At 74.3% G+C, this 25,197-nt stretch overlaps 1 protein-coding gene across 1 annotated transcript in view; it reads right to left on the reverse strand.

Moving 5' to 3' along the window:
- Window positions 1–22,563: 22,563 nt before the first annotated feature.
- The window catches only part of LOC125439912 (huntingtin-like), a 94,699-nt gene continuing 92,065 nt past the window's right edge, over window positions 22,564–25,197 (reverse strand). The window contains exons 49-50 of the mRNA XM_048509256.1: window positions 23,426–23,571; window positions 22,564–22,755 (exon numbers count right to left, since the gene is read on the reverse strand). Of these exons, the coding sequence (XP_048365213.1) occupies window positions 22,564–22,755; window positions 23,426–23,571 (338 nt within the window). The remainder of the gene's footprint in view (window positions 22,756–23,425; window positions 23,572–25,197) is intronic.

Consider the following 25,197-nt stretch of genomic DNA (forward strand, 5'->3'; position numbering starts at 1 on the left):
TATTACTGCTATACATTTGCAAACTTTGATAATCCACCAGAACCAACAATCTTGGTATTCAAACCAGCCTGGATGCCAGACTGAAACACATGTAGGGAAGACAAATAACCCAGTACACTTTGAAGTTTTTGTGCCTTTCCTAGGCCGTTTCCGCACGGTCAAGGCAGTGGCTTAAAGTAAGCCGGTGGAGCATCAAGAATTGCTTGCATGGATCTGTGCGGGCAGTCCCAGAGCCGCTGCTGCCAGCAGGGGCAGCTCCCCATGGAGCCACCTCTGCTGTGTGACAGGAACTTACCTTGCCTTCTGTGTGCAGCTCAGGACGGCTGCAAAGACATGCCCACGCTGCCCTCAACCCCCAGAGGTCAGAAGGCAGGTTGGGTGTGCCTTTGCAGCCGTCCCGAGCTGCACACAGAAGGCAAGGTAAGCTCCTGTCGCACAGCACAGGGGCCAAAAGCAGCAACCTCATGTCAGTGCGGTTGGCACCGCGCCGGCAGGAAGGTGCCACTTTTGGAAAACCTTGCTCCATGAGTGAGGTTTAAAAGTGGCTAACTATGCGCCGCTTGGGGGCAGTGTAGCTGGCGCTGGTGCGATGCAGCAGCGCCAGCTGTGCAAACAGCTCCCCAGGGACGGTGTTTTTGCCGTCCCTAGGGCGCTGTATTCCGCTCGTGCGGAAAGGGCCCTAGAAATGTTGATGAATTGTATGCATTTCATCCTTTGCGACAGTTGGTTTGGATGCAGGCACGGCAGTTTCATTCATCTAGGTCTTGGTCTTGCACACACCATGTATGCATGCCAATTCAAGGGTAAGTCATGAGCGACAGACACTTTATCATTCCCAGGCCCAGCATTGCAAAGAACAATGCCTGAAGGGGAGCCCCAAACAGGGCAATTCATACCTGCATCTCTTGGAATTGAGAGGGGGAGCCTATCCAGTGCTTCACGTTTCATCCAGGATCTGCCAACACTGTAACTCCTCCAATGTCTTACCTCCTATGACAGTGCCCTGTTATCAGACCGACCTACAGTGGGTTGGGAAAGCCCTGTTTTCCAGTTCTATCCTTCCTGCCAACCTTTGGGGTGTCTAGCAGTGCAGAGGCTAGATGGGAGCCCATTCTCTGCATCTGTTACTGTACCCACAAGGACAGAAGATCTTGTCTGGACTTGCCCTCACCCAATATCTGCCTGGCATAATAGCCTGCCACTCCCTTCCTAAAGGGTTTAAAGCAAAGACAATAGCCCTGCCATGGAACCTCACTTCCCACCTCCAGCCCTGGACTAACTGCCTTAAACATGCTGTGATTATTCCCAATGCTCTTGCCAGCACTACATGAACCTCAAACTTTTACCTCTGACTAATTTCTCTCTAAAGACCACCTGATTTACATTCTCACTGTTTGTAGCCGTGATTGAGTCATTCCCTGGCTTAGCCCATTAACACTAAGCACCAAACATTCATTTAAAGTACTTCACTCATCAACTTGAACATTATCACTCAAGTTTATTACTTCTCTCTTGTCTTTCCTCCCTTGTCTTTCCTTGGAAAGGCAAGCCTCCCCTTTGTCTTGAGAGATTAAAGGTCACTCTGCACAACCCAGAGGGTCTCTTTTCCCTAGAAGAAGCCCCCTCTCCCAGCACCCAGCATTCAATATCTCTGGACACCTCTCTGTCTGTGGATATTGTTCCCAATGTGATGTTGTTCTTCTATCACAGCTAGCGCAGGTTGCTCAGCTCTGTTCATTGGACCATTCTGCTCCAAGATCAGGTGACTATAACCCATATCTCAATTCCTCCACTATTCCCAACCTTGCAAAAACAACTTTCTGTATACATAGGCAACCAAGTTTCCGAGCTTACCCAACCCCACGCTAAGCAAAGGTCTGCTCTTGCTAATTCCCCAGCTCTAGAAGGGTCAGACCCCACCATCATTTCAGGTTATCAGACCCCTGGAATGCCAAACACACACTCTCTCACTCAAGGCTATGGAAGTGTTGCATTATCTGAGGCTTGGAAATACTACAGGTCAAGCCTTCATTTCTCACCAATGATGCCTGCTTGAAAGGATACATTTAAGTTACCTGATCTTTGCTATAAGACTGTGGTGGCGAACCTTTGGCACTCCAGATGTTATGGACTACAATTCCCATCAGCCCCTGCCAGCATGGCCAATTGGGTTAGGGTTAGGCCCCCCCCCCCCCCCCCCCCCCCCCCGCCCCACCCCCCCCCCCCCCCACCCCCCTCCCCCCCCACCCCCCCCCCCCCCCACCCCCCCCCCCCCCCACCCCCCCCCCCCCCCACCCCCCCCCCCCCCCACCCCCCCCCCCCCCCACCCCCCCCCCCCCCCACCCCCCCCCCCCCCCACCCCCCCCCCCCCCCACCCCCCCCCCCCCCCACCCCCCCCCCCCCCCACCCCCCCCCCCCCCCACCCCCCCCCCCCCCCACCCCCCCCCCCCCCCACCCCCCCCCCCCCCCACCCCCCCCCCCCCCCACCCCCCCCCCCCCCCACCCCCCCCCCCCCCCACCCCCCCCCCCCCCCACCCCCCCCCCCCCCCACCCCCCCCCCCCCCCACCCCCCCCCCCCCCCACCCCCCCCCCCCCCCACCCCCCCCCCCCCCCACCCCCCCCCCCCCCCACCCCCCCCCCCCCCCACCCCCCCCCCCCCCCACCCCCCCCCCCCCCCACCCCCCCCCCCCCCCACCCCCCCCCCCCCCCACCCCCCCCCCCCCCCACCCCCCCCCCCCCCCACCCCCCCCCCCCCCCACCCCCCCCCCCCCCCACCCCCCCCCCCCCCCACCCCCCCCCCCCCCCACCCCCCCCCCCCCCCACCCCCCCCCCCCCCCACCCCCCCCCCCCCCCACCCCCCCCCCCCCCCACCCCCCCCCCCCCCCACCCCCCCCCCCCCCCACCCCCCCCCCCCCCCACCCCCCCCCCCCCCCACCCCCCCCCCCCCCCACCCCCCCCCCCCCCCACCCCCCCCCCCCCCCACCCCCCCCCCCCCCCACCCCCCCCCCCCCCCACCCCCCCCCCCCCCCACCCCCCCCCCCCCCCACCCCCCCCCCCCCCCACCCCCCCCCCCCCCCACCCCCCCCCCCCCCCACCCCCCCCCCCCCCCACCCCCCCCCCCCCCCACCCCCCCCCCCCCCCACCCCCCCCCCCCCCCACCCCCCCCCCCCCCCACCCCCCCCCCCCCCCACCCCCCCCCCCCCCCACCCCCCCCCCCCCCCACCCCCCCCCCCCCCCACCCCCCCCCCCCCCCACCCCCCCCCCCCCCCACCCCCCCCCCCCCCCACCCCCCCCCCCCCCCACCCCCCCCCCCCCCCACCCCCCCCCCCCCCCACCCCCCCCCCCCCCCACCCCCCCCCCCCCCCACCCCCCCCCCCCCCCACCCCCCCCCCCCCCCACCCCCCCCCCCCCCCACCCCCCCCCCCCCCCACCCCCCCCCCCCCCCACCCCCCCCCCCCCCCACCCCCCCCCCCCCCCACCCCCCCCCCCCCCCACCCCCCCCCCCCCCCACCCCCCCCCCCCCCCACCCCCCCCCCCCCCCACCCCCCCCCCCCCCCACCCCCCCCCCCCCCCACCCCCCCCCCCCCCCACCCCCCCCCCCCCCCACCCCCCCCCCCCCCCACCCCCCCCCCCCCCCACCCCCCCCCCCCCCCACCCCCCCCCCCCCCCACCCCCCCCCCCCCCCACCCCCCCCCCCCCCCACCCCCCCCCCCCCCCACCCCCCCCCCCCCCCACCCCCCCCCCCCCCCACCCCCCCCCCCCCCCACCCCCCCCCCCCCCCACCCCCCCCCCCCCCCACCCCCCCCCCCCCCCACCCCCCCCCCCCCCCACCCCCCCCCCCCCCCACCCCCCCCCCCCCCCACCCCCCCCCCCCCCCACCCCCCCCCCCCCCCACCCCCCCCCCCCCCCACCCCCCCCCCCCCCCACCCCCCCCCCCCCCCACCCCCCCCCCCCCCCACCCCCCCCCCCCCCCACCCCCCCCCCCCCCCACCCCCCCCCCCCCCCACCCCCCCCCCCCCCCACCCCCCCCCCCCCCCACCCCCCCCCCCCCCCACCCCCCCCCCCCCCCACCCCCCCCCCCCCCCACCCCCCCCCCCCCCCACCCCCCCCCCCCCCCACCCCCCCCCCCCCCCACCCCCCCCCCCCCCCACCCCCCCCCCCCCCCACCCCCCCCCCCCCCCACCCCCCCCCCCCCCCACCCCCCCCCCCCCCCACCCCCCCCCCCCCCCACCCCCCCCCCCCCCCACCCCCCCCCCCCCCCACCCCCCCCCCCCCCCACCCCCCCCCCCCCCCACCCCCCCCCCCCCCCACCCCCCCCCCCCCCCACCCCCCCCCCCCCCCACCCCCCCCCCCCCCCACCCCCCCCCCCCCCCACCCCCCCCCCCCCCCACCCCCCCCCCCCCCCACCCCCCCCCCCCCCCACCCCCCCCCCCCCCCACCCCCCCCCCCCCCCACCCCCCCCCCCCCCCACCCCCCCCCCCCCCCACCCCCCCCCCCCCCCACCCCCCCCCCCCCCCACCCCCCCCCCCCCCCACCCCCCCCCCCCCCCACCCCCCCCCCCCCCCACCCCCCCCCCCCCCCACCCCCCCCCCCCCCCACCCCCCCCCCCCCCCACCCCCCCCCCCCCCCACCCCCCCCCCCCCCCACCCCCCCCCCCCCCCACCCCCCCCCCCCCCCACCCCCCCCCCCCCCCACCCCCCCCCCCCCCCACCCCCCCCCCCCCCCACCCCCCCCCCCCCCCACCCCCCCCCCCCCCCACCCCCCCCCCCCCCCACCCCCCCCCCCCCCCACCCCCCCCCCCCCCCACCCCCCCCCCCCCCCACCCCCCCCCCCCCCCACCCCCCCCCCCCCCCACCCCCCCCCCCCCCCACCCCCCCCCCCCCCCACCCCCCCCCCCCCCCACCCCCCCCCCCCCCCACCCCCCCCCCCCCCCACCCCCCCCCCCCCCCACCCCCCCCCCCCCCCACCCCCCCCCCCCCCCACCCCCCCCCCCCCCCACCCCCCCCCCCCCCCACCCCCCCCCCCCCCCACCCCCCCCCCCCCCCACCCCCCCCCCCCCCCACCCCCCCCCCCCCCCACCCCCCCCCCCCCCCACCCCCCCCCCCCCCCACCCCCCCCCCCCCCCACCCCCCCCCCCCCCCACCCCCCCCCCCCCCCACCCCCCCCCCCCCCCACCCCCCCCCCCCCCCACCCCCCCCCCCCCCCACCCCCCCCCCCCCCCACCCCCCCCCCCCCCCACCCCCCCCCCCCCCCACCCCCCCCCCCCCCCACCCCCCCCCCCCCCCACCCCCCCCCCCCCCCACCCCCCCCCCCCCCCACCCCCCCCCCCCCCCACCCCCCCCCCCCCCCACCCCCCCCCCCCCCCACCCCCCCCCCCCCCCACCCCCCCCCCCCCCCACCCCCCCCCCCCCCCACCCCCCCCCCCCCCCACCCCCCCCCCCCCCCACCCCCCCCCCCCCCCACCCCCCCCCCCCCCCACCCCCCCCCCCCCCCACCCCCCCCCCCCCCCACCCCCCCCCCCCCCCACCCCCCCCCCCCCCCACCCCCCCCCCCCCCCACCCCCCCCCCCCCCCACCCCCCCCCCCCCCCACCCCCCCCCCCCCCCACCCCCCCCCCCCCCCACCCCCCCCCCCCCCCACCCCCCCCCCCCCCCACCCCCCCCCCCCCCCACCCCCCCCCCCCCCCACCCCCCCCCCCCCCCACCCCCCCCCCCCCCCACCCCCCCCCCCCCCCACCCCCCCCCCCCCCCACCCCCCCCCCCCCCCACCCCCCCCCCCCCCCACCCCCCCCCCCCCCCACCCCCCCCCCCCCCCACCCCCCCCCCCCCCCACCCCCCCCCCCCCCCACCCCCCCCCCCCCCCACCCCCCCCCCCCCCCACCCCCCCCCCCCCCCACCCCCCCCCCCCCCCACCCCCCCCCCCCCCCACCCCCCCCCCCCCCCACCCCCCCCCCCCCCCACCCCCCCCCCCCCCCACCCCCCCCCCCCCCCACCCCCCCCCCCCCCCACCCCCCCCCCCCCCCACCCCCCCCCCCCCCCACCCCCCCCCCCCCCCACCCCCCCCCCCCCCCACCCCCCCCCCCCCCCACCCCCCCCCCCCCCCACCCCCCCCCCCCCCCACCCCCCCCCCCCCCCACCCCCCCCCCCCCCCACCCCCCCCCCCCCCCACCCCCCCCCCCCCCCACCCCCCCCCCCCCCCACCCCCCCCCCCCCCCACCCCCCCCCCCCCCCACCCCCCCCCCCCCCCACCCCCCCCCCCCCCCACCCCCCCCCCCCCCCACCCCCCCCCCCCCCCACCCCCCCCCCCCCCCACCCCCCCCCCCCCCCACCCCCCCCCCCCCCCACCCCCCCCCCCCCCCACCCCCCCCCCCCCCCACCCCCCCCCCCCCCCACCCCCCCCCCCCCCCACCCCCCCCCCCCCCCACCCCCCCCCCCCCCCACCCCCCCCCCCCCCCACCCCCCCCCCCCCCCACCCCCCCCCCCCCCCACCCCCCCCCCCCCCCACCCCCCCCCCCCCCCACCCCCCCCCCCCCCCACCCCCCCCCCCCCCCACCCCCCCCCCCCCCCACCCCCCCCCCCCCCCACCCCCCCCCCCCCCCACCCCCCCCCCCCCCCACCCCCCCCCCCCCCCACCCCCCCCCCCCCCCACCCCCCCCCCCCCCCACCCCCCCCCCCCCCCACCCCCCCCCCCCCCCACCCCCCCCCCCCCCCACCCCCCCCCCCCCCCACCCCCCCCCCCCCCCACCCCCCCCCCCCCCCACCCCCCCCCCCCCCCACCCCCCCCCCCCCCCACCCCCCCCCCCCCCCACCCCCCCCCCCCCCCACCCCCCCCCCCCCCCACCCCCCCCCCCCCCCACCCCCCCCCCCCCCCACCCCCCCCCCCCCCCACCCCCCCCCCCCCCCACCCCCCCCCCCCCCCACCCCCCCCCCCCCCCACCCCCCCCCCCCCCCACCCCCCCCCCCCCCCACCCCCCCCCCCCCCCACCCCCCCCCCCCCCCACCCCCCCCCCCCCCCACCCCCCCCCCCCCCCACCCCCCCCCCCCCCCACCCCCCCCCCCCCCCACCCCCCCCCCCCCCCACCCCCCCCCCCCCCCACCCCCCCCCCCCCCCACCCCCCCCCCCCCCCACCCCCCCCCCCCCCCACCCCCCCCCCCCCCCACCCCCCCCCCCCCCCACCCCCCCCCCCCCCCACCCCCCCCCCCCCCCACCCCCCCCCCCCCCCACCCCCCCCCCCCCCCACCCCCCCCCCCCCCCACCCCCCCCCCCCCCCACCCCCCCCCCCCCCCACCCCCCCCCCCCCCCACCCCCCCCCCCCCCCACCCCCCCCCCCCCCCACCCCCCCCCCCCCCCACCCCCCCCCCCCCCCACCCCCCCCCCCCCCCACCCCCCCCCCCCCCCACCCCCCCCCCCCCCCACCCCCCCCCCCCCCCACCCCCCCCCCCCCCCACCCCCCCCCCCCCCCACCCCCCCCCCCCCCCACCCCCCCCCCCCCCCACCCCCCCCCCCCCCCACCCCCCCCCCCCCCCACCCCCCCCCCCCCCCACCCCCCCCCCCCCCCACCCCCCCCCCCCCCCACCCCCCCCCCCCCCCACCCCCCCCCCCCCCCACCCCCCCCCCCCCCCACCCCCCCCCCCCCCCACCCCCCCCCCCCCCCACCCCCCCCCCCCCCCACCCCCCCCCCCCCCCACCCCCCCCCCCCCCCACCCCCCCCCCCCCCCACCCCCCCCCCCCCCCACCCCCCCCCCCCCCCACCCCCCCCCCCCCCCACCCCCCCCCCCCCCCACCCCCCCCCCCCCCCACCCCCCCCCCCCCCCACCCCCCCCCCCCCCCACCCCCCCCCCCCCCCACCCCCCCCCCCCCCCACCCCCCCCCCCCCCCACCCCCCCCCCCCCCCACCCCCCCCCCCCCCCACCCCCCCCCCCCCCCACCCCCCCCCCCCCCCACCCCCCCCCCCCCCCACCCCCCCCCCCCCCCACCCCCCCCCCCCCCCACCCCCCCCCCCCCCCACCCCCCCCCCCCCCCACCCCCCCCCCCCCCCACCCCCCCCCCCCCCCACCCCCCCCCCCCCCCACCCCCCCCCCCCCCCACCCCCCCCCCCCCCCACCCCCCCCCCCCCCCACCCCCCCCCCCCCCCACCCCCCCCCCCCCCCACCCCCCCCCCCCCCCACCCCCCCCCCCCCCCACCCCCCCCCCCCCCCACCCCCCCCCCCCCCCACCCCCCCCCCCCCCCACCCCCCCCCCCCCCCACCCCCCCCCCCCCCCACCCCCCCCCCCCCCCACCCCCCCCCCCCCCCACCCCCCCCCCCCCCCACCCCCCCCCCCCCCCACCCCCCCCCCCCCCCACCCCCCCCCCCCCCCACCCCCCCCCCCCCCCACCCCCCCCCCCCCCCACCCCCCCCCCCCCCCACCCCCCCCCCCCCCCACCCCCCCCCCCCCCCACCCCCCCCCCCCCCCACCCCCCCCCCCCCCCACCCCCCCCCCCCCCCACCCCCCCCCCCCCCCACCCCCCCCCCCCCCCACCCCCCCCCCCCCCCACCCCCCCCCCCCCCCACCCCCCCCCCCCCCCACCCCCCCCCCCCCCCACCCCCCCCCCCCCCCACCCCCCCCCCCCCCCACCCCCCCCCCCCCCCACCCCCCCCCCCCCCCACCCCCCCCCCCCCCCACCCCCCCCCCCCCCCACCCCCCCCCCCCCCCACCCCCCCCCCCCCCCACCCCCCCCCCCCCCCACCCCCCCCCCCCCCCACCCCCCCCCCCCCCCACCCCCCCCCCCCCCCACCCCCCCCCCCCCCCACCCCCCCCCCCCCCCACCCCCCCCCCCCCCCACCCCCCCCCCCCCCCACCCCCCCCCCCCCCCACCCCCCCCCCCCCCCACCCCCCCCCCCCCCCACCCCCCCCCCCCCCCACCCCCCCCCCCCCCCACCCCCCCCCCCCCCCACCCCCCCCCCCCCCCACCCCCCCCCCCCCCCACCCCCCCCCCCCCCCACCCCCCCCCCCCCCCACCCCCCCCCCCCCCCACCCCCCCCCCCCCCCACCCCCCCCCCCCCCCACCCCCCCCCCCCCCCACCCCCCCCCCCCCCCACCCCCCCCCCCCCCCACCCCCCCCCCCCCCCACCCCCCCCCCCCCCCACCCCCCCCCCCCCCCACCCCCCCCCCCCCCCACCCCCCCCCCCCCCCACCCCCCCCCCCCCCCACCCCCCCCCCCCCCCACCCCCCCCCCCCCCCACCCCCCCCCCCCCCCACCCCCCCCCCCCCCCACCCCCCCCCCCCCCCACCCCCCCCCCCCCCCACCCCCCCCCCCCCCCACCCCCCCCCCCCCCCACCCCCCCCCCCCCCCACCCCCCCCCCCCCCCACCCCCCCCCCCCCCCACCCCCCCCCCCCCCCACCCCCCCCCCCCCCCACCCCCCCCCCCCCCCACCCCCCCCCCCCCCCACCCCCCCCCCCCCCCACCCCCCCCCCCCCCCACCCCCCCCCCCCCCCACCCCCCCCCCCCCCCACCCCCCCCCCCCCCCACCCCCCCCCCCCCCCACCCCCCCCCCCCCCCACCCCCCCCCCCCCCCACCCCCCCCCCCCCCCACCCCCCCCCCCCCCCACCCCCCCCCCCCCCCACCCCCCCCCCCCCCCACCCCCCCCCCCCCCCACCCCCCCCCCCCCCCACCCCCCCCCCCCCCCACCCCCCCCCCCCCCCACCCCCCCCCCCCCCCACCCCCCCCCCCCCCCACCCCCCCCCCCCCCCACCCCCCCCCCCCCCCACCCCCCCCCCCCCCCACCCCCCCCCCCCCCCACCCCCCCCCCCCCCCACCCCCCCCCCCCCCCACCCCCCCCCCCCCCCACCCCCCCCCCCCCCCACCCCCCCCCCCCCCCACCCCCCCCCCCCCCCACCCCCCCCCCCCCCCACCCCCCCCCCCCCCCACCCCCCCCCCCCCCCACCCCCCCCCCCCCCCACCCCCCCCCCCCCCCACCCCCCCCCCCCCCCACCCCCCCCCCCCCCCACCCCCCCCCCCCCCCACCCCCCCCCCCCCCCACCCCCCCCCCCCCCCACCCCCCCCCCCCCCCACCCCCCCCCCCCCCCACCCCCCCCCCCCCCCACCCCCCCCCCCCCCCACCCCCCCCCCCCCCCACCCCCCCCCCCCCCCACCCCCCCCCCCCCCCACCCCCCCCCCCCCCCACCCCCCCCCCCCCCCACCCCCCCCCCCCCCCACCCCCCCCCCCCCCCACCCCCCCCCCCCCCCACCCCCCCCCCCCCCCACCCCCCCCCCCCCCCACCCCCCCCCCCCCCCACCCCCCCCCCCCCCCACCCCCCCCCCCCCCCACCCCCCCCCCCCCCCACCCCCCCCCCCCCCCACCCCCCCCCCCCCCCACCCCCCCCCCCCCCCACCCCCCCCCCCCCCCACCCCCCCCCCCCCCCACCCCCCCCCCCCCCCACCCCCCCCCCCCCCCACCCCCCCCCCCCCCCACCCCCCCCCCCCCCCACCCCCCCCCCCCCCCACCCCCCCCCCCCCCCACCCCCCCCCCCCCCCACCCCCCCCCCCCCCCACCCCCCCCCCCCCCCACCCCCCCCCCCCCCCACCCCCCCCCCCCCCCACCCCCCCCCCCCCCCACCCCCCCCCCCCCCCACCCCCCCCCCCCCCCACCCCCCCCCCCCCCCACCCCCCCCCCCCCCCACCCCCCCCCCCCCCCACCCCCCCCCCCCCCCACCCCCCCCCCCCCCCACCCCCCCCCCCCCCCACCCCCCCCCCCCCCCACCCCCCCCCCCCCCCACCCCCCCCCCCCCCCACCCCCCCCCCCCCCCACCCCCCCCCCCCCCCACCCCCCCCCCCCCCCACCCCCCCCCCCCCCCACCCCCCCCCCCCCCCACCCCCCCCCCCCCCCACCCCCCCCCCCCCCCACCCCCCCCCCCCCCCACCCCCCCCCCCCCCCACCCCCCCCCCCCCCCACCCCCCCCCCCCCCCACCCCCCCCCCCCCCCACCCCCCCCCCCCCCCACCCCCCCCCCCCCCCACCCCCCCCCCCCCCCACCCCCCCCCCCCCCCACCCCCCCCCCCCCCCACCCCCCCCCCCCCCCACCCCCCCCCCCCCCCACCCCCCCCCCCCCCCACCCCCCCCCCCCCCCACCCCCCCCCCCCCCCACCCCCCCCCCCCCCCACCCCCCCCCCCCCCCACCCCCCCCCCCCCCCACCCCCCCCCCCCCCCACCCCCCCCCCCCCCCACCCCCCCCCCCCCCCACCCCCCCCCCCCCCCACCCCCCCCCCCCCCCACCCCCCCCCCCCCCCACCCCCCCCCCCCCCCACCCCCCCCCCCCCCCACCCCCCCCCCCCCCCACCCCCCCCCCCCCCCACCCCCCCCCCCCCCCACCCCCCCCCCCCCCCACCCCCCCCCCCCCCCACCCCCCCCCCCCCCCACCCCCCCCCCCCCCCACCCCCCCCCCCCCCCACCCCCCCCCCCCCCCACCCCCCCCCCCCCCCACCCCCCCCCCCCCCCACCCCCCCCCCCCCCCACCCCCCCCCCCCCCCACCCCCCCCCCCCCCCACCCCCCCCCCCCCCCACCCCCCCCCCCCCCCACCCCCCCCCCCCCCCACCCCCCCCCCCCCCCACCCCCCCCCCCCCCCACCCCCCCCCCCCCCCACCCCCCCCCCCCCCCACCCCCCCCCCCCCCCACCCCCCCCCCCCCCCACCCCCCCCCCCCCCCACCCCCCCCCCCCCCCACCCCCCCCCCCCCCCACCCCCCCCCCCCCCCACCCCCCCCCCCCCCCACCCCCCCCCCCCCCCACCCCCCCCCCCCCCCACCCCCCCCCCCCCCCACCCCCCCCCCCCCCCACCCCCCCCCCCCCCCACCCCCCCCCCCCCCCACCCCCCCCCCCCCCCACCCCCCCCCCCCCCCACCCCCCCCCCCCCCCACCCCCCCCCCCCCCCACCCCCCCCCCCCCCCACCCCCCCCCCCCCCCACCCCCCCCCCCCCCCACCCCCCCCCCCCCCCACCCCCCCCCCCCCCCACCCCCCCCCCCCCCCACCCCCCCCCCCCCCCACCCCCCCCCCCCCCCACCCCCCCCCCCCCCCACCCCCCCCCCCCCCCACCCCCCCCCCCCCCCACCCCCCCCCCCCCCCACCCCCCCCCCCCCCCACCCCCCCCCCCCCCCACCCCCCCCCCCCCCCACCCCCCCCCCCCCCCACCCCCCCCCCCCCCCACCCCCCCCCCCCCCCACCCCCCCCCCCCCCCACCCCCCCCCCCCCCCACCCCCCCCCCCCCCCACCCCCCCCCCCCCCCACCCCCCCCCCCCCCCACCCCCCCCCCCCCCCACCCCCCCCCCCCCCCACCCCCCCCCCCCCCCACCCCCCCCCCCCCCCACCCCCCCCCCCCCCCACCCCCCCCCCCCCCCACCCCCCCCCCCCCCCACCCCCCCCCCCCCCCACCCCCCCCCCCCCCCACCCCCCCCCCCCCCCACCCCCCCCCCCCCCCACCCCCCCCCCCCCCCACCCCCCCCCCCCCCCACCCCCCCCCCCCCCCACCCCCCCCCCCCCCCACCCCCCCCCCCCCCCACCCCCCCCCCCCCCCACCCCCCCCCCCCCCCACCCCCCCCCCCCCCCACCCCCCCCCCCCCCCACCCCCCCCCCCCCCCACCCCCCCCCCCCCCCACCCCCCCCCCCCCCCACCCCCCCCCCCCCCCACCCCCCCCCCCCCCCACCCCCCCCCCCCCCCACCCCCCCCCCCCCCCACCCCCCCCCCCCCCCACCCCCCCCCCCCCCCACCCCCCCCCCCCCCCACCCCCCCCCCCCCCCACCCCCCCCCCCCCCCACCCCCCCCCCCCCCCACCCCCCCCCCCCCCCACCCCCCCCCCCCCCCACCCCCCCCCCCCCCCACCCCCCCCCCCCCCCACCCCCCCCCCCCCCCACCCCCCCCCCCCCCCACCCCCCCCCCCCCCCACCCCCCCCCCCCCCCACCCCCCCCCCCCCCCACCCCCCCCCCCCCCCACCCCCCCCCCCCCCCACCCCCCCCCCCCCCCACCCCCCCCCCCCCCCACCCCCCCCCCCCCCCACCCCCCCCCCCCCCCACCCCCCCCCCCCCCCACCCCCCCCCCCCCCCACCCCCCCCCCCCCCCACCCCCCCCCCCCCCCACCCCCCCCCCCCCCCACCCCCCCCCCCCCCCACCCCCCCCCCCCCCCACCCCCCCCCCCCCCCACCCCCCCCCCCCCCCACCCCCCCCCCCCCCCACCCCCCCCCCCCCCCACCCCCCCCCCCCCCCACCCCCCCCCCCCCCCACCCCCCCCCCCCCCCACCCCCCCCCCCCCCCACCCCCCCCCCCCCCCACCCCCCCCCCCCCCCACCCCCCCCCCCCCCCACCCCCCCCCCCCCCCACCCCCCCCCCCCCCCACCCCCCCCCCCCCCCACCCCCCCCCCCCCCCACCCCCCCCCCCCCCCACCCCCCCCCCCCCCCACCCCCCCCCCCCCCCACCCCCCCCCCCCCCCACCCCCCCCCCCCCCCACCCCCCCCCCCCCCCACCCCCCCCCCCCCCCACCCCCCCCCCCCCCCACCCCCCCCCCCCCCCACCCCCCCCCCCCCCCACCCCCCCCCCCCCCCACCCCCCCCCCCCCCCACCCCCCCCCCCCCCCACCCCCCCCCCCCCCCACCCCCCCCCCCCCCCACCCCCCCCCCCCCCCACCCCCCCCCCCCCCCACCCCCCCCCCCCCCCACCCCCCCCCCCCCCCACCCCCCCCCCCCCCCACCCCCCCCCCCCCCCACCCCCCCCCCCCCCCACCCCCCCCCCCCCCCACCCCCCCCCCCCCCCACCCCCCCCCCCCCCCACCCCCCCCCCCCCCCACCCCCCCCCCCCCCCACCCCCCCCCCCCCCCACCCCCCCCCCCCCCCACCCCCCCCCCCCCCCACCCCCCCCCCCCCCCACCCCCCCCCCCCCCCACCCCCCCCCCCCCCCACCCCCCCCCCCCCCCACCCCCCCCCCCCCCCACCCCCCCCCCCCCCCACCCCCCCCCCCCCCCACCCCCCCCCCCCCCCACCCCCCCCCCCCCCCACCCCCCCCCCCCCCCACCCCCCCCCCCCCCCACCCCCCCCCCCCCCCACCCCCCCCCCCCCCCACCCCCCCCCCCCCCCACCCCCCCCCCCCCCCACCCCCCCCCCCCCCCACCCCCCCCCCCCCCCACCCCCCCCCCCCCCCACCCCCCCCCCCCCCCACCCCCCCCCCCCCCCACCCCCCCCCCCCCCCACCCCCCCCCCCCCCCACCCCCCCCCCCCCCCACCCCCCCCCCCCCCCACCCCCCCCCCCCCCCACCCCCCCCCCCCCCCACCCCCCCCCCCCCCCACCCCCCCCCCCCCCCACCCCCCCCCCCCCCCACCCCCCCCCCCCCCCACCCCCCCCCCCCCCCACCCCCCCCCCCCCCCACCCCCCCCCCCCCCCACCCCCCCCCCCCCCCACCCCCCCCCCCCCCCACCCCCCCCCCCCCCCACCCCCCCCCCCCCCCACCCCCCCCCCCCCCCACCCCCCCCCCCCCCCACCCCCCCCCCCCCCCACCCCCCCCCCCCCCCACCCCCCCCCCCCCCCACCCCCCCCCCCCCCCACCCCCCCCCCCCCCCACCCCCCCCCCCCCCCACCCCCCCCCCCCCCCACCCCCCCCCCCCCCCACCCCCCCCCCCCCCCACCCCCCCCCCCCCCCACCCCCCCCCCCCCCCACCCCCCCCCCCCCCCACCCCCCCCCCCCCCCACCCCCCCCCCCCCCCACCCCCCCCCCCCCCCACCCCCCCCCCCCCCCACCCCCCCCCCCCCCCACCCCCCCCCCCCCCCACCCCCCCCCCCCCCCACCCCCCCCCCCCCCCACCCCCCCCCCCCCCCACCCCCCCCCCCCCCCACCCCCCCCCCCCCCCACCCCCCCCCCCCCCCACCCCCCCCCCCCCCCACCCCCCCCCCCCCCCACCCCCCCCCCCCCCCACCCCCCCCCCCCCCCACCCCCCCCCCCCCCCACCCCCCCCCCCCCCCACCCCCCCCCCCCCCCACCCCCCCCCCCCCCCACCCCCCCCCCCCCCCACCCCCCCCCCCCCCCACCCCCCCCCCCCCCCACCCCCCCCCCCCCCCACCCCCCCCCCCCCCCACCCCCCCCCCCCCCCACCCCCCCCCCCCCCCACCCCCCCCCCCCCCCACCCCCCCCCCCCCCCACCCCCCCCCCCCCCCACCCCCCCCCCCCCCCACCCCCCCCCCCCCCCACCCCCCCCCCCCCCCACCCCCCCCCCCCCCCACCCCCCCCCCCCCCCACCCCCCCCCCCCCCCACCCCCCCCCCCCCCCACCCCCCCCCCCCCCCACCCCCCCCCCCCCCCACCCCCCCCCCCCCCCACCCCCCCCCCCCCCCACCCCCCCCCCCCCCCACCCCCCCCCCCCCCCACCCCCCCCCCCCCCCACCCCCCCCCCCCCCCACCCCCCCCCCCCCCCACCCCCCCCCCCCCCCACCCCCCCCCCCCCCCACCCCCCCCCCCCCCCACCCCCCCCCCCCCCCACCCCCCCCCCCCCCCACCCCCCCCCCCCCCCACCCCCCCCCCCCCCCACCCCCCCCCCCCCCCACCCCCCCCCCCCCCCACCCCCCCCCCCCCCCACCCCCCCCCCCCCCCACCCCCCCCCCCCCCCACCCCCCCCCCCCCCCACCCCCCCCCCCCCCCACCCCCCCCCCCCCCCACCCCCCCCCCCCCCCACCCCCCCCCCCCCCCACCCCCCCCCCCCCCCACCCCCCCCCCCCCCCACCCCCCCCCCCCCCCACCCCCCCCCCCCCCCACCCCCCCCCCCCCCCACCCCCCCCCCCCCCCACCCCCCCCCCCCCCCACCCCCCCCCCCCCCCACCCCCCCCCCCCCCCACCCCCCCCCCCCCCCACCCCCCCCCCCCCCCACCCCCCCCCCCCCCCACCCCCCCCCCCCCCCACCCCCCCCCCCCCCCACCCCCCCCCCCCCCCACCCCCCCCCCCCCCCACCCCCCCCCCCCCCCACCCCCCCCCCCCCCCACCCCCCCCCCCCCCCACCCCCCCCCCCCCCCACCCCCCCCCCCCCCCACCCCCCCCCCCCCCCACCCCCCCCCCCCCCCACCCCCCCCCCCCCCCACCCCCCCCCCCCCCCACCCCCCCCCCCCCCCACCCCCCCCCCCCCCCACCCCCCCCCCCCCCCACCCCCCCCCCCCCCCACCCCCCCCCCCCCCCACCCCCCCCCCCCCCCACCCCCCCCCCCCCCCACCCCCCCCCCCCCCCACCCCCCCCCCCCCCCACCCCCCCCCCCCCCCACCCCCCCCCCCCCCCACCCCCCCCCCCCCCCACCCCCCCCCCCCCCCACCCCCCCCCCCCCCCACCCCCCCCCCCCCCCACCCCCCCCCCCCCCCACCCCCCCCCCCCCCCACCCCCCCCCCCCCCCACCCCCCCCCCCCCCCACCCCCCCCCCCCCCCACCCCCCCCCCCCCCCACCCCCCCCCCCCCCCACCCCCCCCCCCCCCCACCCCCCCCCCCCCCCACCCCCCCCCCCCCCCACCCCCCCCCCCCCCCACCCCCCCCCCCCCCCACCCCCCCCCCCCCCCACCCCCCCCCCCCCCCACCCCCCCCCCCCCCCACCCCCCCCCCCCCCCACCCCCCCCCCCCCCCACCCCCCCCCCCCCCCACCCCCCCCCCCCCCCACCCCCCCCCCCCCCCACCCCCCCCCCCCCCCACCCCCCCCCCCCCCCACCCCCCCCCCCCCCCACCCCCCCCCCCCCCCACCCCCCCCCCCCCCCACCCCCCCCCCCCCCCACCCCCCCCCCCCCCCACCCCCCCCCCCCCCCACCCCCCCCCCCCCCCACCCCCCCCCCCCCCCACCCCCCCCCCCCCCCACCCCCCCCCCCCCCCACCCCCCCCCCCCCCCACCCCCCCCCCCCCCCACCCCCCCCCCCCCCCACCCCCCCCCCCCCCCACCCCCCCCCCCCCCCACCCCCCCCCCCCCCCACCCCCCCCCCCCCCCACCCCCCCCCCCCCCCACCCCCCCCCCCCCCCACCCCCCCCCCCCCCCACCCCCCCCCACCCCACGCCCCCCCCACGCCCCCCCACCCCCCCCCCCCCCCACCCCCCCCCCCCCCCCCCCCCCCCACCGCCCACCCCCCGCCCCTCCCTCGGCACCCCCCCCCCCCACCCCCCCCCACGGCCACTGCCCCCCCCCCCCCGCCGGGCCCCCCCCCCCCCCCCCCACCCCCCAAGAGCAGACCCAGCCAGAGTGCAACGTGTGTATCTTTGAATTTGTTTGGGTTAATGTTGACATTGCACTCTTAAAGATAGTTGGTGGCTTTCTCTTGCTGCCTGCCACAGACTCCTCCAGCTGCAAAGACTGATTTTCACAACCTCTTGGGAAAACAGGAGGGGGGCTTTCAGCAGGGGATAAATGGACCTGTGAATGCCAACTTTGTCAGAACTGGCTTTGCAAAGTACGGTACTTCGATGCCTGTTCAATAAATGCTACTGATCAATATTTCAGAATATTGGCTTAAGGTTGTGAGACCTAACAATGATGTATAATAAACAGCATAACAGGACTGGATTACAAAGTTAGAAAACAATGCAATAAAAACAGCATAAGACCTGACATACAAGAACTGGATTACAGAAATTATAAAACAATGCAGTAAAAACAACCACAGCCCTTCTTCTGTAAGAGAACCCTTTTGGAGAGTTCCATTTTATGAACAATCCTGTCCTTCACATCCTACGGAGTGATAGAGATGTGGGAGCTTTCTGGCCATTCCACAAAACGAGAGCCTTGACAGAGAACTTGGGCAAGGGCAGCTGCTGATCTTAGTCATTTGCAGAGTAATACCCTCAGAAAGGTTTGTTCAGACAAGTGCAGCTGTCACACTGGGGCATACTGGTAGAGACAACCCTCTCAATATGTGGATCATTGGCCATGAAGAGATTTCTGGATGAAGAAATTAGTAGCTAGATCAGTGATGGAGAACCTTTTCGAGACAGAGTGCCCAAATTGCAATCCAAAACCCATTTATTGATCGCAAAGTGCCAACACAGCCATTTAACCTGAATACTGAGGTTTTAGTTTAGAAGGTGTGCGTTACTCGGGAGTAAGCTTAGTGGTAGTCGGTGGCTTTGCATTGAAGCAACCATGCAACTCTTCCAACGGGTGAATCATGACCCTAGGAGGGTTTACTCAGAAGCAAGCCCCATTGCCAGCAACTGAGCTTACTCCCAGGAAAAGGATCACGCTTTAGTTCTTCGCATGAAAATCAGTGGGGTTTAACAGCGCTTAACAGGGGCCCTTTCTGCACAGCGGAAAGGGCACCTCTCCACCGGCAGAAATTATGCCAGTGGAAGGGAGGGGGCCATTCGCACAGGAGCGTGTGAGCGGCCCCCGCAGCGGCCAGCACAGAAGAGGCGGCTCCACACGGAGCCGCCTCTTCTGCGTCTCGCCCCCCCCACTCATTTCGTCCTCCAGCGTCAGTCTGGAGGACTGTAGGGACCCGCCCATGCTGCCCTCCGACCTCCAGGGGTCAGAGGGCAGTGTGGGCGGGTCTCAGCAGCCCTCCAGACCAATGCTGGAGGACGAGGTGAGTGGGGGGGACGGGAAAGCGGCGCCTTTGGCGCAGTGCAGTTCGCACTGTGCCAATGGGAAGGTGGCGCTTTCCAAAAACCTCCCTCGGGAAGGGAGGTGGAAAGCGGCGCCTTCACACTGCTTGGGGCCGCACAGGACAGCTGCCTGTGCGAACAGCTCACCAGGGAACAGTGTTTTTCCGTCCCTGGGCCATTGTTTTTGGCCCTGTGCTGAAAGGGCCAGGGTTACCTACACTGCTTCCCCAAAATTGGGTCTTAGATTTAATGCTAATAATCAAGCCCAGAGGCCCAGGTCAGCCTAGATGTGTGTGTGGGGGGGGGGGGGGGGGGGCGCTCTGTTTGTGCATGCCCACAGAGAGGGCTCTGAGTGCCACCACTGAGCTAGAGCCCCATAATCAAACTCTATATCATATATAACTGGGGAACATGCCCTATTAGCTAATGAGTGAAGAGTTTGTCTTTCAATATCCAGCAATCTCTGGCCAACAAAACAAGTCCACAGACTGGAAACACAATCTATGTTTTAATTCCCCAAAAATGAGACATCAAAGACTGCAGCAACTATTGGACTATCACAATAACTTCTCATATAAGTAAAGTAATGATCAAAATGCCAGATGTTGAAGCTGGGTTCAGAAGAAGAAGAAGATGCACTAGAGATCATATGGCAAATGTTGGTTACAGGAACATACCAGAGAATTTCAGAAGAAAATCAGCGTGTGTTTCATAGGTAACAGCAAAGATTTTGGCTGTGTGGATCATGAAAAGGTGTGGTTGTGGTTAAAAGAAATGGATATACCATATTTGTTTTAGTGTATAATTTACACTCTGGACAAGAGGCTACTGTTGAGACAGAAAATGGAGAAACAGAATGGTATCCAATTGGCGAAGGTGTCAAATGAGGGTGCATTTTACCTTCCTGTCTCTTCAATCTACATGCAGAACTTTTCATAAGGGAAACAAGATTAGATTTAGATGAAGGTGGATTGAAAATTGGTGGAATGAACACTAACCTCTCAGTTATGCAAATGACATCACATTACTGGCAGAAAACAGTGAAGACTACTGATGAAGGTTAAAGCAAAAAGCACCAAAGGAGGAGTACAGCTGAGCATTAAGAAGATAAAAGTAATGATTACTGGGGAACGACACAACTTTAGGACTGACCATGAAGAGAGTTAATTGTTAAAACATTTTTATTCCTTGTTTCCACCATCAACAAAAAGGGAGACTGTAACCAAGAAATCTGGGGATTGAGACTAAGAAAGTCAGTCATGAAAAAGCTAGAAAAGATTCTTAAGTGTAAAGTGTAAAGATGTGTCACTAATGACCAAAATCAAGATAATTCATTCCATAGTATTCCCTGTTCCTATGTAGGGTGGGAAAGTTGGATAGTGAAGAAAGCTGCCAGAGAGAAAGTTGATTCATTTGAAAAGTGCTGCTGGAGCAGAGTTTTACAGATACTGTGGAAAACCAAAAGACAAATCAGTGGCCTCCAGATCAAATCAAGCCTGAACTCTCCCCTTAAGCTAAAATGACCAAAAGTGAGGCTGTTATACCTTGGTCACATTATAAGAAGACAAGGGTCACTGGAAAAGACAACAACACTAGGAAAAGTTGAAGATAGCAGAAAAAAAGGAAGGATGGACTAACTCAATCAAGAAAGTCACAGCTCTTCTAGTTAGGCAATACAGATCTTAAGTCAGTGGTGGGATTCAGCTGGTTCGGCCTGGTTCAGGCGAACCGGTTGTTAAAAGCCTCCTTGCTCGGAGTCGCAGCAGCCAATGGCAAGCTGCAGGCAGCCCAGCCAGGGCCACTGCTGATGGAGGTTGAGCGGGGGGGTGGGGGTGGAGGAGCGGCGCAGCAGCAGGCGGGCCTGCTGCTTGCCACTGGCTGTGGCCACTCCTTCCTCAACCTCCATTGGCAGTGGCCCTTCTGCCTCCAAAGACAAGGTAGCAGGCAGGGCCACCACCAATGGAGGTTGAGTGGGAGGGGGCAAAGCAGCCGGCAGCAAGCCAGGGCCACTGCTGGCAGTCTTGGGGGGGGGGGAGCAGCAACAACCCCCCTTCACTCAACCTCCATGAGAAATGGGGCAGATGGTGGCCCTGCTGGCAGAGGTGTCCCTGGCAAGAGGACAGTAAGGATTGCTTCCTTGCACAGGGGAAGGCAGTGGACAGCTGAAGCCCTCCCATCGTGGGGCTGCTTGGATGTTAGAGCATGCAAAGCACGGCCCAGCCTGGAGCACCGAGTCCTGGCGGGTTGCTCCGAGGTTGGCGAGCGTGCGTGTGCAGGTTTGACTGCAGCGGGGTGGGGAAAGTGGAGGAAAGGAGAGACAAGCAGGCAGACAGAGCCCCCACCCTGCCAACAGTGCACGTGAGTGTGATTGTGGAAGGGGGATGGATCTTGGGCTGCTGCTCCCACCATCTCCAAAATGCCCAGGAACTACCTTCCACGGATGGATGTGTTTTAAGACTTCCTTTCGCATTCCCTACCCCCCTTCCTTTCACATTCCCTATTTGAATCCCACCACTGTCGTAAGCCACTGTAAGGGTCTGGTACTGCAGTCAGCAAGTAAAGACTCAGGAACGTATCAAGAGCTTTATTGGAACTGTGTCAGCCCAGGGTTCAGATAGCCGAAACTAAAGTTTGGCTCTCTGATTTCTGGTACATACCAGTAACATAGCTCAATCCCTAGTCCCCTACCCTCACATTCCCATAGCATCAGCATTGTTTTGGGGCAGATGGTTCCCTCCTTTGGAGGAAGACAGACATTGCAAGCGAGGGAGACCTCCTTAGCCTTGAGCAATGATAATGGCTTGGCCAGCTGTGACCGTGATGTGGACATGTGAGATGCCAGGCTGAGAATGGCGTGGTCTGACAGCCACTACCTAACTGCTGTGGTTAATGGCTAAGAGAGAGCAAATTGAAGCGGAATCCTGACAAGACACAGAGAAGATGCTGAATGGGAAGTCTGACATTTTGAAGGACGCTGTGGTTTCCATTTGAAGTGGGGTTTATCTGACCCTTGCTGTCTTAGTTAAAAGCCTAGGAGTTTTAACTGGACCCAGCATTACTACTGGAGAGCAAGTTAACGCAGCTACAACAAATACTTTCTTCCAACTGTTTAATCTAGATGACCTTAATTAGGGTGATCTGTTTTGATTTTACAATAATTAGATATTATATTTGAGTTTACTTATTTCAGGTACAAATATGATTTTTTCCAAAAAAAGGCAGGCGTGGCTATGGAATCCACATGCTCCCCATTGCTAGCATGCGCATTTATGATTTCTTGGGGAAAATGCACACAGATTATTTTTCTTATCTGCCTCTCTGAATGATCCTTATAATTTTCTTTGATGGATCAATAGCTAACATCCTATTTGAAGCACTCATGTGAAAACCTGCCTTTTGATTGATTCCTTAGGTTGAAAAGAAATACCACTACAAAAGAGGATTATAGTCATGCAGCCCACCACCTTACAACTAAAAGCACATGGGTCTTTCTGTTTGTCTGCCTATTGTCTATATATATTGGATATAAGGCTAATGTTTGCTTGTTGCCTAAATACACTGAATATAAGTTTGATTGTGATGAATACCCATATTCATGCTAATATAAACTATAAAATATAAACTGTAAAATACAAAATACAAAATAAAATAATATAAATATAAAGACTGTTTGCTTTGTTACTTCTATTTATTAAAAACAAGTTTGGTTGTGTAAAATATCAATTTTATGTCTATGCAAGCAAGTGCAAACACATTTTGTTGTGCAAAATATCTTATTTGTGCCGAAGAAAGCATAAGTCCTTGTGTACATTTATTGTTGAAATTTAACAGATGATGTTAAGCCTCAACAAAGATTTTGTTATTTCTCTTTGATCAAGGTTATTGCATGAAACAAAGTTTTGAAAATGCAATCTATTACTGAAATTTGTAATGCTGTTAGGAAGTTAAATGCTGAGGGATGGATGGGCTAGTTTGCTTCGCTCTGTTCCCATTAGGCTAACTTACCTGCTTCTATAATAAACCGTACACAGTTGATCAGGGAGCATGCATGGGTCATGTACAGGGCTGAAGCCAGCAAGTTCCACAAACAGGATTGTTGTAACATCAGGCAGCAGCAATCCAACACAGCTTGGAGATCAATACTCAAAGGAATATGTTTATGTATCAAGTGCCATGAAAGTATCTAGAAAAAGAAAAACACAATTCTGTTATTTCCCTTGTAGTTAATAAGTCTATTCTACCTCATCTAATTTAGAGAGCAACAGGCATAATGCATTGTCAGCCAAAACACTCTGAGAGATTTCAACCATTCTAGATACGAAGAAGAAGAAGAGGAGGAGGAGGAGGAGGAGGAGGAGGAGTTTGGATTTATATCCCCCACTTTCTCTCCTGCAGGAGACTCAAAAGGGCTTACAATCTCCTTGCCCTTCCCCCCTCACAACAAACACCCTGTGAGGTAGGTGGGGCTGAGAGAGTTCCGAGAAGCTGTGACTAGCCCAAGGTCACCCAGCTGGCGTGTGTGGGAGTGTACAGGCTAATCTGAATTCCTCAGATAAGCCTCCACAACTCAAGCGGCAGAGCTGAGAATCAAACCCGGTTCCTCCAGATCAGAGTGCACCTGCTCTTAGCCACTGCTCTTTGCCACTACGCCACTGCTGAGACAGATCTGCAACATGTGATTCTCAAGGTTATCCTCCTACTCGAATACTCCTACTCCTACTTTTAGAATGATTTCAAATGGCTTCCACACATGTAGTCACAATGCAGTTATGCCAGATAAAACGCAGACACTACTGGACACCAAAATTATCTCTGATCTTAAGGAATGTCCCGTTTGCTACACTGCTCCTTACCTCTACAGACATTGCAACAAATTTCAGAATGTCACTTTCTTTGTCATGTGGAATGCGGAGAGAGGCTGGCAGTTTAGGAAGTAACACCAGATACTGACTTAAAGCACGCGACAGGACCATTGTAGACTGATAAAACACTGTGTCACCTACAGAATAAGGAAATGTCAAAGTAAAAACAAATGTCTTAAAGGTCAGCTCAAAATGTTAGTACCCTCACTGTCAATTCCTAGTTAACTCCACACCAACACAATATAAGGACCAGAAGATATCTCTACTGATTTACAGCCTGGCTTTCTCACTGAGACAAACTCTTCTAACAAAAAAAAATCATTTCTGATAACAATTCCATTAAAATTACTTTGGCCAAAACATATCAAATGGAGAAATTAGGTTTTAAGTCCGAAGCCTTTCGAAGTTGCTGGCATTAAGCATCCACCTGTTAAATCAAGCATTTTCTCTGTATTTGAGAACACCACACCTTGAATGTCTGAGATTAGTAATCCATGAAAATTGTGACTGGTCACAATGCATATCTATATTTGTTTACCATTTTATTTAGTCTTACCTCTAACTCTGATTTAAAAGTTTGTGAAACTTCAATAAAGAAACCGTATATTATGTGATTCATTCCCAAACATCAATTCAGATCTTGTAAAACATAGTTATAAGGTGATCCATATGATCTTTTTATTAGCTTTTATAGCTTCAACAGTTTTCTTAATATTCTGATTGATATTCTAATTATTTAGGGATGCAATTTCCAACTGCTCTGTTCAATCTAGCTCAGGTTGTGGTAGGTTCCCTGTGCAAAGGTATCCCTTTGTTCCCTGTAGTTGTCAGATTCTAAGGTCAGTAGGCCTGTAGATAAGATCTCTCCTTCAGATAACTTGATGGGAAGATTTGCTTACATTCCCACCTGACTGTCAAAATGGAAGTCAGGAAGGGATTTCGAGAATCTGCCACTGCCCTCTGCTTGTAAGACGTTGTAATCTAGACTACACTAGAGATCTGTGGAGATGAGGGCTAGGGAAAGATGCTCCTGCTTTGCCCAAGAAACAGGCCTGAATAGTGGCTTTGGAACCATCCGTCTCTGGTTCTCACTGGAAGTATCCAGTAGAGACCAACCTGGATCTGCATTATGTCCTTTTGGGGAACCACGAAGATGTTACTAGAGTGACACACGCCTTGTGCTATGTTCTTCTACCTTTGTCTTGATACAAGTTCAGTCTTTTGACCTAAGAACTGCTGTAGCAAGCAGATAACAACTGATCCTTCTACGTAGCTAGGGGCAACCATGGGAATTATTAGGGCAACTTGCCCAGCTTAAAAGTCTCCCACTTTTCCACACAGTGATAGCAGACAAGCCACAGTCAGACCGTTTCTGCTGGGATCAGCAGCCATTTCTGCAGGGGGCCATTTCTGCTGGCATCAGCCACAGTGCCCTACCAGTCATAACCTTGATATCATATACAGCCCATTCTCATGGAGTAGAGCAAGGATAACATGGATGCCAATCTCAATTCAAGGGTTTGAAATTAAGAAGATCTGCCTGACAAATCACAGCATTCTTTCTCTTCCAGATTAAGAATGCAGAGCTTCAGACAATGCCCCTCCTGAGTCATCTGAATCTGGTTAACAACCGCCCAGCTGTGGAATTGCACACCTGGCTCCACAAAGAACCTGCCAATGCCCACACCCTGATCTTATCAGCAAACCTGCGGCATTGCCTGCATCCTTTCCCCCAAACATTAACTTAATCTCAGTAACTTCCA

The sequence above is a fragment of the Sphaerodactylus townsendi genome, linkage group LG10 (genome assembly GCF_021028975.2).
Source record: "Sphaerodactylus townsendi isolate TG3544 linkage group LG10, MPM_Stown_v2.3, whole genome shotgun sequence".
Lineage (NCBI taxonomy): Eukaryota > Metazoa > Chordata > Lepidosauria > Squamata > Sphaerodactylidae > Sphaerodactylus > Sphaerodactylus townsendi.